We start from the raw sequence: 16656 nt of genomic DNA on the forward strand, positions 1-16656 counted from the left end.
TTTGTTGCAAAGAGGCTGCAACCTGATTCGAGCCACGTAGTTGAAAGGCTCGCTCGCCAGGGACCCAAATTCTTCTTCCCACAGCCTGTTTTTCCTGCTGATTGCCGTTATTTTTCATAATGAAGCGTTCCCCACAGTTTGCTCTCTCAGGTTGTGCCAGTTTATTTATTTGCGCTCGGAAACTGGACGGCGGCTCAAGGAAATGAGCAGTTAGGAGACCATTTGTACATCCGGCCGTACCAATCTGAATCTGCATCCAATCAGTTTATTTATCCTCCCTTTTTGCAGGCCCGAGTGTGTGTGTGTCAGTGGTCCAGTTCTGCATATTGTTTCTAGTGGAAAGGACAAAGGCCTCGACTAATCACTGCAAATTAGCGATCAAAGCCAGGAGCGACGTCCAAGAAAAAAAATAGGAATAAAGCCTCTGATCGCAGTCAAACACAGGTAGGCCGACAAGTTAATGCCGTCAAACGTAGTTTTTCGCCCTCGAAGTGAACCGCAACATTTGACTGAATGTTTGTAGGATGCTGTGTTATTCCTGGTTGCCAGGAATAATGTTGCTCACCGTTACCAATTTTAGACTAGGTCCTTTTCTTTGATTTTGATTTAAATCTGAACACGTAACCACTTTGGTTTTTTTTTTTTTTAATTTTGTGTGATCCCTGTTAAGTCACAGGATTGCTGAGTTAGAATTTGAAATTAGAAAAATTGGTTGACACCAGAATTTCAACCTTGTGCCAATGCATCCATCCATCCATCCATCCATTTTCTTAGCCGCTTATCCACACAAGGGTCGTGTTGGAGCCTATCCCAGCTGTCAACGGGCAGGAGGGAGGGTACCCGCTGAACTGGTTGCCAGCCAATCGTAGGGCACATCCAGACAAACAGCCGCACTCACAATCTGAATTTTTAATCAATTTAATGTGCCAATACAATAAAATTAAAAAAGTACATTTGCACCACCTAGAACCTTTTAATCAGTATCCATGCTTACCGCACTGACATTTGTTGCAGATGGTTGCAGTGTTGTGCCAGTGAAAAACATTGCCAAAAATGACAGTGGAGTGATTTTTAAGACTCTCTTATATGTGTGTGGTGACACGGTGACTCAACTGGTAAAGCATTGGCCTCACAGTTCTGAGGTCCCAGGTTTGATCCCGGCCCCGCCTGTGTAGAGTTTGCATGTTCTCCCAGTGCCTGCGTGGGTTTTCTCCGGGCACCCCGGTTTCCTCCCACATCCCAAAAACATGCACAAATTGCCCCTAGGTGTGATTGTGAGTGAGGCTGTTTGTCTCAATGTACCCTGCGATTGGCTGGCAACCAGTTCAGGGCGTAGCCCGCCTCCTGCCCATTGACAGCCGCAATAGGCTCCAGGACTCCCCGCGACCCTTGTGAGGATAATCAGCAAAGAGGATGCATGGATGGATGGATGGATATGTGTGTAGATGCAACATGATATATGAATGAACAGAATTGGTATTTAGCTTCTTGTTTTTTTTTTTAACTTATCATGGTAATCGCTAGCATGCTAACGATAAACGTTTAGCAAAGACAGATTGTCATCTCACATTCTGTACTAAGTTTACAGCATACACTCAGTACCAACGTGCAGTTTAAAGATAGATGTTCAGCCCCCATAAATGACAATAAAACGCATATTAGTCAGAAAAGAAAAAAATGTGGGGGGTGGATAACTAGCGTATTGGATAAAAAATCTATAGGATAATTAATTCTAAAAAGATTTGACAGTGACAGCCTTGGTTGTTTCCAGAGGGGAAAAGAGCAGGTGTCCGTCTATTTCCCCCCCCCCCCCCCCCCCCTTCATTCGGTGACATCATGTTGTGAAAAGAGCAGCGTACAGAGTCACGATGCACGCCCGTAAAACAAAAGCACATGACAGCCGAGGTGGATGACGAAGGCTGCCCGGAGCGCAGCGAGCAGACATCTGCGCTCGCACAAGACCAGCGCGGAAAAGACCTGAAGGCTGCGGGAGGTCAGCTGACTCAACACTGAGGCATCCTTTGCCGTGTGTCCTGCCAGGTCCGCTAAGCGAGCTCTGATCTACGAGATATAGATCGCGTGGCCGCGCCTCAAAGGCTTTGAGCTTGAGCCCCAGACTTTGTCGTATTTAGATAAATTCCAATATTGTAGTTTTTAAAGCTTCAGTCCATGTCCAAGTCTCCAATTCTAATCAGTTTTAAGCATCACCTTAAGACTGTGGTATTTGAGCTTCAGCCTACAGTGCTGTGAAAATGTATTTGACCCCTTCTCAAATTATTTTATTTTTGCTTAGATTGTGGCATCAGTTCATTAGTAGGTCAGCTTGCTTTTATTGTATTTTGTAACATTTGTTAAATAAAGCAATTTCAATTCTAGCTGCGCATTTCCTCAACTTTAAATACACGTCGAGGGATTACCATTCATTATAACTAGCTGTAGTAGGCTATATTAAATGAATTTAATTATTTTTTAACTTAAATCCATTGTACTTGGCAATAGACAAGCACTTTAGCTCGTTTTATAAAGTGTGAAATGATTCCAAACATTTGGACATTTTGTTTTACAACACTCTTGCCCCAGGCTTGGGGTTATTGCTGCGTGAAACTGGAGAAACTGTTCGTAAAAACATTGCGACACAGAATTCAGGACTCCAGTGAGTCATTCCTGATTTAAGTGCAATAAAGAAGCCACAAAAAGCGAACTCCGATCTAGGGAGGAACGAATTTATTGATAGATTAGATTCGTTTGGACTTGGACCACTTTTGCACTACACTTTTAGGAGCAGACATTTGGTTATAGTCCAACTTTATATCACTGTCCTGAAAGATGCTCAACAATGGAGTCATTCCATTTTACTTTTCGCCCAGGAATTGATAAAAGATAGATATAGTGGGCATGGAAACCCTTAAGACGACCCCTAAATTTTTCACTTGTATTGCCGCCAATTGCAAAAATCATTTACATTCATTTTTTTTCCTCATTAATGGGCCTGAATACATAAAAGAAATGCTAATAATTTACAAACCCAGTAGAGTTTTGAGATGAAATAGTGGAGTGCGGAATCCATAGCAAACATGGTGAAGCAGCATTTAGCTATTGTGATCTACACAAATGGAAGAAATTGACAATAGAAGTGACGAGTATGAATGTTTATAAAAATGATTTAAGGAAATGGCAGCAAAATAACAAAGAGTGGAAAAATGTAAGGGGGTTTGAATACTTTCCATCCCAATTGTAGCTCCACTTAACCAAAATCACTTGATGGAAAATGTGGAGGTAATGTATGTAATGGATAAGATCAGATTGACAATATATATATATAAAAAAATGTAGACTACATGCAAGAGCTCCAATAACGATTGGCACGACCGGTCGGACTCCTCAGACAGTATTTTAGAGAAGACTGGAATAAAGAGAGGGGGAAGAGCAAGACAAAAAGCCCGAAATCCCATCATACCAACCTCCCTCAGGACTTCAACTCTGACTTTGACTTTCCGGAGTGTCAACCCACCCCCGTTTGCTCCGCTCCCCTCCCTCCCTTCTAGCCAGCCCGAGGTCAAGGCAGATGCGTCTTCTACGCGAGTCTTCACATTTGCATTCTCCGCCTGTGTTTCACATTTAGACTCGGGCGCCTCTGCTTGTATTCGCCGCAGATGTCTCCATGGCAACTTCCCTCTCCTGCCTTTCGGGCGCATTTTGACGCCAAACGGTCAGTTTAGTCGATCCGGGGAAACACGATACAATGCTGACGCTTCCTCAACGGCTTTTCCAAAGCGCTAAGAATTGCGTGGAAATGTTTCATCGCTGCAGCGTCGTATAAAATTCCCACCACGCTCTTTGTACCTGGGCTTCGTCATTATCCATCAAAGAGCCGTCGGATTACTTTACGGTTTTGTGATCAGCAAACGTTAGAGGAGCGCACATGTGGAAAGACAGCAGGTTTGAAATAACCTAATAATAACACAGGGACAAGGCAAACACATCCAGACTGAGGTCAGAATAGAACTGAACAAAAGGACAGATTGAAGGACTTTTTATACTGAAAGATTATGAAATTACAAAGTCATGTATAAAATATATCATTGCGGACACAGTGGTATCTGAAGAATGACCCGAGATATGAGCAATCTCTCCGAGGGGGATGGGGTGGGGGGCAAAAATCAGGGCCACCAACGCTACCTATGGTGACGAACTTAACAACAAGCAGCCATTTGGCAGATAATGACAAATTTTCCCCCAAAAAGTCGCTTCAAGCTGTTTATTGGCACTCCCAGTTGGTTTTTTTATCTGACAAAACAAAGAATTAAACTGGTTTAATTCATGGCGTTTCTTGGGTATCTGCAAATTATTAATTTGCCCTCAAAAGCCATTACTCTGTCTTGTTTTTGTTTTATAGTTTGAGCTGTCACAAAAGCAAAGGAAAAATACGGTAACAGTCGCTCTTCTGCTTGTTTTTGTCATCTTATTGTCAGAAACCGATGTTTTGGGTGAAGACAACCCGTGTTCTGCTACTGATTACTAAAAAAAAAAAAAAAAAAAAGAGACAAAGCTAGAAAAAAAACTTCCCCCAGTAGTGACAGAAGTGAGTCTAGACTTTCTTTTGGTAGGTCCGGTTGCTTATCTTGTCAAGGACTCCAGTCGTCTTTGGGTATTCCAAGATGAGTCAAAAAGCTCCAAAAATAGCTGGCAATTTGGGGACCTGCTTTGAAAACGGCTGACGGCGAATGAGTGAATCGTGCTCTTTGATTTCAAGGAATGATTATTTAGACGTGATTCACACATAAAAGCAAAATATGTTTTCTATCACGATCGTTTCGAGCGCTGCCCTCCCTTCTCATGCAATGGATGATGCCATCTCGTTGGGCATGTGCAGACTTGGTTCAGGGAGAGGGTCGCGAAAGAGAGTTTTGCAAAGTTGTTAGCGCGTTGTGAGGAAAATGAAACGGCGTTTTCCCAGATGAGTGGAAAAAGAGAAACTATTTTTTTTTTTAATTACCAATGGTTTGAACTTTTTTCATCGTGACAAGCGCACGTAACTAATAGCAATAAGAGTCGTACGCTCTTGATCGTCAAAATAATATTTCTGTCAGTGTCAACCAAGGAGAGTGACAGAACTGGAACTTTTCATAACAAAAGATATGAATATCAAAGCAGTTGAAATAGAGAAGTGTTGATTAATGTTACCACCGTGAAAACATTGAGATGATGATATATTGATTTAGCTCAGGAAAGACAATCCCTCACAAGGGTCGCTTGAGTGCTGGAGCCAATGCCAGCTAACTTCAGGCAAAAGGCGGTTTACACCCCGAACTGGTCGCCAATCAGTAACAGGGCAGATATCAATATCATCACTAAGTGGGAATTGATCCCATGCTGCCCTGCACCCAAGTCATAGACGTGTGTACCAGTAACCCAGCAGTGACTCCTTGGGCCCCCAAATGACTAAATACTCCCCCGGTTCAGACCTGGTACAGTTCTTGAGTAAAGAGCATACGCAGTCGATGGTTGTAATAAAAACCAAATCTGGACTCAGCTTGCGGCCATCTGTCACTCTGACAGCTACCGTTACCTCGTCTCAGCCGTGGCCTCCTGCAGGTGCTGCCCCTGAGGTCCGCCACAAGACTTTTTCAGACCCCTTTTTTATGTTTAGTGGTCGTAAATCCTGATCTCGGACCAACTTCAGTCCCACCAATATTCTCTGGAGCCTCTTATGGAGGAGCAATCAGGAGGAAGGATGATTAGGCTTGTGTTAAAATTGTGAATAAAAATCACACTACAGTGGCGCCTTGACTAAGGATTTGAATATCAGTACGAGTATTCATTATTGACTCTTCACTGATACCGAGTACTGATACTGTTCATGCTTCTGAGACATAATATTTCATTTAACAGAATGATCAATAATTGTGAACAATGAGCTTTCCACGATTCCTTGACGAGCGTTGTGTTTCCTCGTCTCCGGATTCCTCCAGAGTTGCGTGGCAGATGTTTTTCCTTTTGATGCCGTGTGTCTGATCTCTTCATGTTCTCACGTCTGACACGAGCCCCTCAGAGTGAACACCGGTCCTAATAATTCACCCATGACGGTTATTATGGCAAATATTACTGACATAAATGGTGGGGAAGCACCACCAGTTGTCTTGCTAGTGAATTTCCTGTCAGGAAGAGGAGAGGTTGCAGAGAGGACCCACACCAAAATGGGTCAGCGACCCAGCTTTACATCCCATCTGGGCAAAGTACTGTCTGTGTGCCACAGTCAGCCTGCCTCTGTGTCTGACTGACTCAGTTTTTAATGAAGTCCTTGCAGCTGTAAAAACATAATTTTGTAAGGAAACCCCTAAATGCCATGTCAAAGAGAGACATTTTTCACACTTGAGATGGGTGAAGCCGCTACTCCTCCGCATTGAGAGGAGCCTGATGAGGTGGCTGAGGCTTCGCGTTCGGATGCCTCCCGGACTACCTCCCTGGTGAGGTGTTCCGGGCATGTCCCAGGACACGATGGCGAGACTGTTTCTCGGCTGGCTTGGGAACGCCTCGGTATCCCCCTGGAAGAGCTGGAAGAAGTGGCTGCGGAAAGGGAAGTCTGGGTATCCCTGCTGAAGCGACTTCCCCCGCGACCCGACCCGGAAAAGCGGGAGATGGGTGAATAATTTGTAAAAATAACAGGACCCAGCCAGGGATATTGATCTGTGGAAAAAATGTGGAATTGACCGAATTTGGACATAGTCTGCTTGTGTTTTAAATACAGTATATAGCAGGAGTGGAGAAATGGGCTAAGAACACATCCCTGAGGTGTTCCCGTGTTCAGAATGAGAGTGGAGGTGCTGTTTCCCATCCTGACATTTTGAAGCCTGTCGCTGAGGAAGGCCAGTTATCTATTGAAAACTGCCATGGATCTTTGTTCAGTGTCTAAAAAAGTACTCTATGCAGTTTCTGTGTCATCTCTTAGTAAGTAAGATACAAGCAGAAGCGCTATGGGGAATTGACGGATTGGTAGCTATACGCTCCTTTTCATGGTCTAGCATCCATATCTTTACTTAATACTGCCAGGTATCATTTTTGGAAGAACAGTTTTAATTTAGCGTGTTATCAGAAGTGAGTCAAGGAAAATTTCCGACAGTTGTTGCTTTACTTTCAATGGTATCGGCGTTCATGGTTCTACTTAAACTCCCCTGAAGGTTCAAACGAGCGTTTTTCATTTTGAGGGACACAATGTAGGGAATAAAAGCAAAATCAATAATGCGAAATGGCACACTGTTAAGTGTATGATTGTTTTCCGTGGTCTTTTTTTGTCATCATTGCGCCTCCCGGGATCATTGTTGAATGGCCAAGCAAGAGCTGTATCCATATTGAGTGGTACATAGTGAACAAAAAATACAAAATCTTATTTTGCGTGAACCAAACTCAAAAGATTTAAGTTTATGTACACAAAAGGCCCATTCCTCACAAATATTCTTCACCAATCTGTCTGAATTTTTGTAATTTCGCGCTTCTCCTTCATTTGCCCAGACAATCAATCCATCATGTTGACAGGTGTGGCATATCAACGTGCTGATGAGACTGCATGATTATTACGCAACCTTAGGTTGCATATAATATGACAGAGTACCAAGAGAGGAACTGTGGTACTGCATGCGCAAGTCCGGTGTGGCGGAGAAATATGTTAGAATAGTACAGGACATGTATGAGGGCAGCAGAACAGCGGTGAGATGCGCCGTAGGTGTGTCAGAAGAATTTAAGGTGGAGGTGGGACTGCATCAGGGATCCGCTCTGAGCCCCTTCCTGTTTGCTGTAGTAATGGATAGGCTGACAGATGAGGTTAAACTGGAATCCCTTTGGACTATGATGTTCGCAGATGATAATGGGATCTGCAGTGAAAGTAGGGAGAAGGCGGAGGAACAATTAGAAAGATGGAGGCACGCAAATATCGAGCCTTACTGTATTTTAGGGTTCTGTTGGGTCAGAAGATCACTCAGCATCTGCTTTTATCACCGCTTAACTCACACATTTGTTGGGAATTGTCTGACCAAGAAACCATGCGATTCTGATCAATATCGTGCTTTCAGTCCACTTTTTTTTTTATTTCCGAAAAAGAAAAACGCAAATCCTTAAATGTATAGTGCTCGTTGTCATTCCGGAGTGAGATATTTTGTCAACAAAACACAGCAAATGGTGTCAAAAAGTATTGGCCCCCCTTCTCAAATTCTTATATTTTCAGATGTTGTGGGTAGCATGCAAAAATACAATATAAGAATTTGAGAAAGGGGTCAATAATTTTCACTTTTTTTTTATAATAAATTACAGCTTGTCTGACAAATGAAAAAGATCAACTTTCTTGTTTTTGGATGTCGGGCCACCAAGGCAGATGTAGTACAAGGCGGGCATATGAAATAATGCTGTGATTAAATTCTTCCATGTGGTGTTTTATGTTGGCGACCCGCCTCTCCTTCTCAGTATGGTGGCCTGGAAGGTCATCACATGTGCTTCTCATCACGCAGCAAGGAGTGGTCGTAAATCCGATGACAAAGTTCCACAGAAGTCACCTCAAGAGGATCTCGTGGAGGAGCAATCAATCGGGGGCAAGATTAGGGCCACGCTGAAATGTTTTAAATCTAAAGTAGAAGTAGTCACTAATGTTATAAGAATCGAGTCAATCAAAATCACACCCGGGGGCAATTTAGAGTCTCCAATTAATGCATGTCTTTGGGGTGTGGGAGGAAACCGGAGTGCCCGGAGAAAACCCACACAGGCAAGGGGAGAACATCCAAACTCCACACAGGTGGGGCCGGGATTGAACCCGGGTCCTCAGAACTGTAAGGCCAATGCTCCACGGCTGTACCACCCTTTCGCCCGAAATTGTGATCCTGTTTTTAATTATTGGGGGGGGACAAACATAAAGAGGTAAAAGAAAAAAAATCAAGCTGTAATTTTACAAAAACATATATATATATATATATATATATATATATATATATATATATATATATTTAAATAAAAATATTACCATTTTGTAGGTTTTAACATTGCAAGACTGTAATCACAACAATCCCAGTGACAGCTGGAGAAAAACAATTCAAATTCAATTGATTACATCTTGGAAGCGAGAAAGGTTGGAGTTTCTCAGATCGGGGCAGGGCAACTCCGCCGGGGTGTAACCCCGCACGTGTTCCCCATGTACTGCAGTGTTTGCATCTGGGGGCCAGCTGGCGCTCCCTTGATGTGCGAGCGCATCAAAGTGATTGTGGGGAGTGTCACTGGAAGGTCTCATTTAAGGCACAGCTGATAGGGGGACAGCGGGGAGGAATGGGATTTTTCGGGCATGCCGCCAGACGTGCTGACTTTTTCGAGGTCACGCTGACGTCACATTTAATATGGGAAGTGTCGGTTACCCTGAGCAGAATCCATCCATCCATCCATTTTCGCGGGGGAAGTAGCTTCAGCAGGGATACCCAGACTTCCCTTTCCCCAGCCACTTCTTCCAGCTCTTCCGGAGGGATCCCAGGGTGTTCCCAAGCCAGCCGAGAGACATAGTCTCTCCAGCGTATCCTGGGTCGTCCTCGGGGTCTCTTTCCGGTGGGACATGCCCGGAACACCTCACCAGGGAGGCGTCCGAATCAGATGCCCCAGCCACCTCATCTGACTTCTCTCAATTGCGGAGGAGCAGTTTCTCGATACTGAGCCCCTCCCTGATGACCGAGCTTCTCACCCTATCTCTAAGGGAGAGCCCGGACACCCTGCGGAGGAAACTCATTTCGGCCGCTTGTATCCGGGATCTTGTTCTTTCAGTCACGACCCACAGCTCATGCCCACAGGTGAGGGTAGGAACGTAGATCGACTGGTAAATTGAGAGCTTCCCCTTTCGACTTAGCTCCCTCTTTACCACAACGGACCGATACAAAGTCCGCATCACTGCTGACGCTGCACCGATCCGTCTGTTGATCTCCCGCTCCATTCTTCCCTCACTCGTGAACAAGACCCCAAGATACCTGAATTCCTCCACTCGGGGAAGGATTCATCCCCGACCCGGAGAGGGCACGCCACCCTTTTCCGACTGAGGACCATCGTCTCGGATTTGGAGGTGCTGATTCTCATCCCAACCGCTTTGCACTCTGCTGCGAATCGCTCCAGTGAGAGTTGGAGACCACGGCTTGATGAAGCCAACAGAACCACATCATCCGCAAAGAGCAGAGATGCGATTCTGAGGCCACCAAACCGGACACACTCTACACCTCGACTGCGCCTAGAAATTCTGTCCATAAAAGTTATAAACAAAATCGGTGAATCTTCTTGCGTAATGAAACAAAAACGAGCTGCTCGGTTTGCTTTTGGTTAAAAATTCTTTATTCGACAAGGAAATTTAGAAAGGGTATCCTGTGCTGGTGAACGAGAAGCAGCCGATTAAGTGTGCCGTCGACGAAATGCCGCATGGAACAAATTAGCAACCTTCGATGGGATGTAACATAGTACAATTCTGTAGCAGCACAACACACTATGACATGCAAAATGTGCTTGAGACTGTCTTGTTAGAGGAATAAATACACGTGAAAACATAAAAAGTGATGACAGAGGATTCTTATTAAACTTAATTTTAATATGATCCAGGGTTGGGCGAACCCTGATTTCATTTTCTTTTCGTCAAGACCAGAGTTTGACCAAGGCACTCAACATTTCCGATGAATACCCAAGATGATGACAGATATACTTCGAGAGACCTTGGGTACCTCCCCGATAACAACCTAAGATGGAGCTTCCATCGAACTTCCTAACATTAAAAACGCCGACATAACTGTAACCAACCCCCTAAAACTAATCTACCAATCCTACCCGCAAAGTTATAACCTTGAACACTAAAACCCCATCTTAAAACCTACCCCCAAATCCCCCCGGTTTTCAAACTCACATCCAATTTAGACAACGCAACATAACTTAATGTGGCTGACCAAAACCAGGAATGAATGCGAATGACAAAGAAATGTGGCTTCAAGACGAAATCAGCTTTGACAAAGCGTGTGAGTTGTTTTTTTTTTTTTTTTTTGTTCTTCTGAATGGTTTCTTTCAATCATGGCTGTTCCTCTGAGAACAATTAAAACTGCGACGTGGCCCCTGATGAACGCAACAGTAACTAACATCATACGTGCATCGATATCACTATAAAGTGCCTTTGAGACGTCCCCATTTCACCAAAAATAGTCGATTTTTTTCCATTTTCATTCTCTTAAGTAAATGTGATATACTGTCAGAAATTATCAAGTTACCCCTTTTGTTTCGTTTTAATATGCATACATAAATTAACTACAAGCAGACTACATGCAAAGAGCACTACAATATGTTAGCTTGCTGACAGAGTGGACATTTTTGGCTAATGTCAGCATTTCATAAGCATATGGTGGCGCTCAACTTAGCGACACGATTCAGTAGGCGAGCGTACTCTGAACAGTTTTAAGACTCTGAAAGCTATCAGCTGATATTTCACTTTGACACGGTGGGACACCCAGCCACAGGAAAATTACAAAAACAAAATATGTAAACATTTACTCTGCAACTCGCCACCATTAAAGATGAAATACTGGTTGTAATGTAAATGAAAGCAGGATTTCATAATGGGGGGGAGGGGGCAGCTACGCCATAATGACAGAATGGACGGTAATTGCAGGGATGTACAAAATGTTCAATATGGTCACAAAAATAGAATATTGACAATAAAACATTTAAACAATGTACCTTACACACACAAAGTTAGCAGTGTGGGACCAAATCACATACATCCAATGAAAACAAAATTCATGTAGAAAACGAAGGAAAGACCTGAAGGCCCTCCCCGCACAGTTTGCCTTTATGCTCATTTATACTATGTTTTGAAAATATGCTGCGGTTATTGTCCAAATCAGAGGCGTCTCTTTTGTGAGACAGATATTCAAAGAGATCATTCTATGGAATACCAGCTGAAAAGACCAGAAAAGATTGATTGATTTCGGCAATTAAACGGGATGCCCAACCAAAATACACATGCGCCTGCGTAGGGATCGCTTCATTTCAGGTAGGAATTATTCTTCTCAATCTTGAATTATCAAGTATTTATAATGCTAAATTGGCTCATTTGAGAACAATGCGTATTTAACAAAAAAAAAAATCTGTCGCAGAGAGGTTGAGGTGTGTGTGTACGTGTGGCTCCAATACGCTTCCGTGTACCGAGGAGTCGACTCCCCGTCCTGTTTTTTTTTTCTCTCACTCGTAGTTAATGAATGCTCGTTTGTTTAAAACCAGGGGTCATTTATTTAAATATTGGCATTTGTATTGAATACTAGCTGAAAAGATCGATGGATTCCGGCAAAAGGTTAACTTGTAGCCGAATACGCTTCCGGGTTTACGAGCCGTCTCCCCGTCACGATGTGGGATTTGTTCCTGATTGAGAACAGATCCAGCAATGAAGTATTTGTATACGTCCAGATTTTTATAAGCTTTCAAACTTTTCCGTGTAAATCTCGACGACTTACTCACCAGATCCGTGTGTAGATCCAGTTGTGCAAGACAAGCGGAAGCGAATTAACAGTCCACTTTATCGGCGAAAACACCGACTTTGTCATTAAATAGGGGTCCTCTATGCCAAGTGTCTCTCATTTTTCCACGTACCTTTGTTTATTATCACCTTCTAAATGTTTAACGGTATCAGACAAAACTCTGGCCGTCGTGCAATAAGACATACTGTCGTTTCGTCGCAACGGACTTAGCATTGAACGATGCTTTGTGTGACCGGCACTTCCGGCCGGTGACGTAGGTGCATGAGCTCTATTGGCTACGACCCCTCATGGTGGTGTTTCCTCAGCACATTTTGGTCATTTCCGGTCGCCATTTTTACTTTCCCTAACAAGGACCAAAACAACAACGGCGACCGTGGAATAGCGTCTGCTTGAACAAATGGACCTAAACGATCAGACGATAACTTTCGTTTTCGATCGAGAAGGAGGCGACGTAGGTGGCATGTGGAGGAACGGCGAGTACATCAATTACGTGACTAAAACAGACCAATTAGAAGAGATGATCCCCACCCTACAACTTTTTCTGATGTGTACTAGTGGGGCAATGCGTAGGTCACATGACTACCAAAAAGGGCCTTATTGTACCGGAATATGCGCAAATGTTTTGCCACCTCAGAGTTAATTTATTCTGCTACATTTTCATGATTGTGATTCTGATGAGGACAACCAAAGGCACGTTATAGCGATCTTGACCGAAATAATCTAACCCCAACCATCTCTTGTGCAGCAGGTCATCAGTAAACTACGTCCTAAAATCAAATACAGTACATACAGCATGTGCGGTGCTGAATGACAGAACGGTCCCAACATCATCCTGTTAAAATGACAATATTAAGAAAGCATTGTTCCCTTTTTTTTTTTTTTTTTTTCATAGTATAATATTTTCTATGCTTTCTCCAGGGATTTGTAGTATTCTTTAAGCACTGCCCAGGCCTTCGGCGCCATGAAACCGTCCGGGGGGTTGTCGCCGTCGCGGGCCATCTTGCGCATGCGTGTGCCTGAGATGAAGTCATAATCTTGATGGCTGCAGGGGAGGACGGAGAACATTAAAGTTAATTTTTGGTTTCCCGTCACGCTTTGGACTTTTGATCTTGTATCTTGAAGTGGGGGATCAATAATAGTGACATCGTAAGGTGATGACATGACGGGTATGGGGGATATCTCAAAAAATGAACCATGACGAAAACCATGTGACTGATGAATGTGACTTAATCTATTATGATGAGTCTTGACTAAGCTTAAAGGGGAAGTCCACTTATTGAAAATAAAAAAAAAAAAAAAAACAAAGGCCCAAGGAGCTCCAGCAGCCGGCTCCGGGGGCCTTTGTCTACACACTTATGTCTTGCGCGTAGGCGTCCGACTAGTCAGTCTCCGCGTCATTCCCGTCCGAAGAACCATCCGAGTATTTAACATTATTGACAGCCACAGGTTTAAATCTGTACGGACGTATTCCTCCGTCTTCCTGATCAACCGATTCTTCTGTTTCTTCACCAGGTGAGGATAAATCCGAGAAATCAGCGCTGATAATAACTGTGTAAGAACGTAACCGAGCTTCAGGTGTAGCATGCGACACGTCACGTCGTGTGACTCGCCAAAATGTCAGCGACCGGGAACATTCAAAATTGCCGATATAAACAAACTTAAATGATACCTGATGAAAATCTTTATTTTAAAGTGACAGTACCAATGACATAACCTATCTGATCCCCTTTAAATTGAAGTTTTGACGACAGGCATCGCTAGTTGGCCAAAACGCTAAAGATTCTGACCCAGTTTAAATTACTTCCTGCAGTTTCTGAATACATAATCCTTAGTTTTGAATTCCTTTCCCATTGAGACTTCCTAACCTTACACCCCCAAAACTTAGTCCGTACCCTAAACCTTTTCCTGCGCTAAAACAACCCTACTCTGAAACCAAATCCCTAAGCCCTGCAACTACCGCTCTCAATACAGTTGTGAAAATGACTAAAATATGAAACAGTAATCTGAATTAGTAATACTTACATTTCCAAGCTTCGCATATTGATTTATAGCTCGATTTGATGTCCCAAGTTATAAGCATTCCACATCGACCAAAAAAAAAACAAAAAAAAAAAGGAAGCAGAACCATGACGGCTCTTTGAAGCGAGTCCACATCGTGCCGTGCCCGGGCGCATTTTGTTTTGTGTACATTTATATTCAGTGTCAAATTCGAAGCAGCTTGCAGAGTTCAACCGTGACCTCTTGGAGGGTGGCAGAACCAATGAGAACACCCCAAAATGGGATTTTTGCCTCTGTGGCCCTTTGAGTTTTTGTGCTAGTACTCGATGTTCCTGATATAAACTCAGCAGCGTCATACATGTGTGTCGCGTTCTCATAAAAAGCCGCGGTTGTTACTGTCGTTGCCTCGGACTCGCCGCGCTTCCTCCGAGGAGAGAAAATGGAGGGAAGTGCAGGCTTGAGTGTGAAGGCTGGTTTGTCGTAATGCGGGGTCTTCTCTTGTCGCGATCTAGTTCAGAGCGGATCCTACTTCCGGCACCACTTCCCCGGCGATACTCACTTTTTGGAATCGTAGAAGTCCATGGCTTTTTTCACTTTGTTGTAAGCGGCCACCTTGAAGGGAACGATCTCCAGGGTGATGAGGCCGGGGGCCATGGTGAGGACTTTGGCCCCGTGCGTAGGCTCGTACAGGTCCTTCCCCGTGTCGGGGTGGGGCATGCCGGCGGGGTCGCGGCCCACTATGTAGAAGTTGGCTCCGGCGACCATTCGAGCTCGGCAGTGCCACTGCACCTGTTGAGGGAGCCGGCCTATTAGAGTAGCTCGCGCCATTTTTTTGCTCATTAAAATGCCAATTTTCATGCCATGCGCTGCAAAAATTAAAGCGGGTGAGCGGAAAAAAAAAATGGCGCAATTTAGCGTCACCAATCCAGCCAGTTGGGGCTCATTTAACTGAACTCTTTAGTGCCGGGGAGTCAAACTCGGGGGCCACATTTTCGTTTCAATTTCCCCCAGAGGGCCGTTATGACAGTCATAACTCATCGTATTCTTTCATATATGCAAAAAAATTCAAAAGTATTTTTAAAATCAGAAGGATCATGGTTTTCTCAATTATTGATCACGTTATCATAACTAGGGGATCATTATCAGAAAAGTTTCATCTCTCGACGTTATTATTCATTACATGTGGTAATTTTGGGGTGGCATGGCGGATCAGCTGGTAAAGCGTTGGCCTCACAGTTCTAAGGACCCGGGTTGGATCCCGGCCCCGCCTGTGTGGAGTTTGCATGTTCTCCCCGTGCCTGTGTGGGTTTCCTCCGGGCACTCCGGTTTCTTCCCACGTCCCAAAAATATGCAAGATTAAACCTTTCCGAGCAGGGGATGCAAATTTGCAACAGGTTTATGCTAATTAGCTAGTTTAAGTCCAGAGTATCAATTTCTGAAAGTATCCGCTTTTTCTCTCTGCCAAATTTTATTTGGTCCAGAGAGGGTTAAATGGACACTCTAAAATTGCCCCTAGGTGTGATTGTGAGTGCAGGTGTTTGTCTCCATGTGCCCTGCGATTGGCTGGAAACCAGTTCAGGGTGTACCCCGCCTCCTGCCCATTGACAGCTGGGATAGGCTCCAGCGCTCCCCGCGACCCTTGTGAGGATAAGCGGCAAAAAAGATGGATGGATGGATGGTAATTTTGAATTTTTGTTCAGATTTGAGCATCAATCATGGAAGTTGACGCACATGGGTTCCTTTTGTGGGCCACATAAAATGATGCGGCCAGCCACATCTGGCCCCTGAGCCTCGAGTTTGACACCGATGCTTTAATGGGAAGTCAAAAGTATGAGGCATAAAATTTGGACAAAGATAAAATGACTGACTTGCTGTTGAATTTTGAACAATGGTCCTAGAGACTTTTTTTTTGTACATTATAAACATCCATCCATCAATTTTTTGTACTGCCTATCCTCATAAGGTTCACACTTTAATTTTTCCACCTCAACTTTCTGAGACTTCTCAACGGTGCTAAACCCACATTAGATGACGTAGGTGAAACGGCTTTGTGGTTTAGTGTCCCTCCTCATTTGGGCAAATTCTCTCGTGAGAGTTCAAAGGCCGAGCGAATTTGAAATGTGCCCCAAAAAAAAAAATC

The 16656-nt window shown here is 43.9% G+C and overlaps 1 protein-coding gene across 1 annotated transcript in view; it reads right to left on the bottom strand.

The window, feature by feature from the left end:
* Positions 1 to 10333: 10333 nt before the first annotated feature.
* Positions 10334 to 16656, bottom strand: part of papss1 (3'-phosphoadenosine 5'-phosphosulfate synthase 1) — a 28677-nt gene continuing 22354 nt past the window's right edge. The window contains exons 11-12 of the mRNA XM_061829182.1: positions 15076 to 15305; positions 10334 to 13560 (exon numbers count right to left, since the gene is read on the bottom strand). Of these exons, the coding sequence (XP_061685166.1) occupies positions 13422 to 13560; positions 15076 to 15305 (369 nt within the window). The 3' untranslated portion in view covers positions 10334 to 13421. The remainder of the gene's footprint in view (positions 13561 to 15075; positions 15306 to 16656) is intronic.

Source organism: Syngnathoides biaculeatus, chromosome 9 (genome assembly GCF_019802595.1).
Source record: "Syngnathoides biaculeatus isolate LvHL_M chromosome 9, ASM1980259v1, whole genome shotgun sequence".
In the NCBI taxonomy this organism is placed as follows: domain Eukaryota; kingdom Metazoa; phylum Chordata; class Actinopteri; order Syngnathiformes; family Syngnathidae; genus Syngnathoides; species Syngnathoides biaculeatus.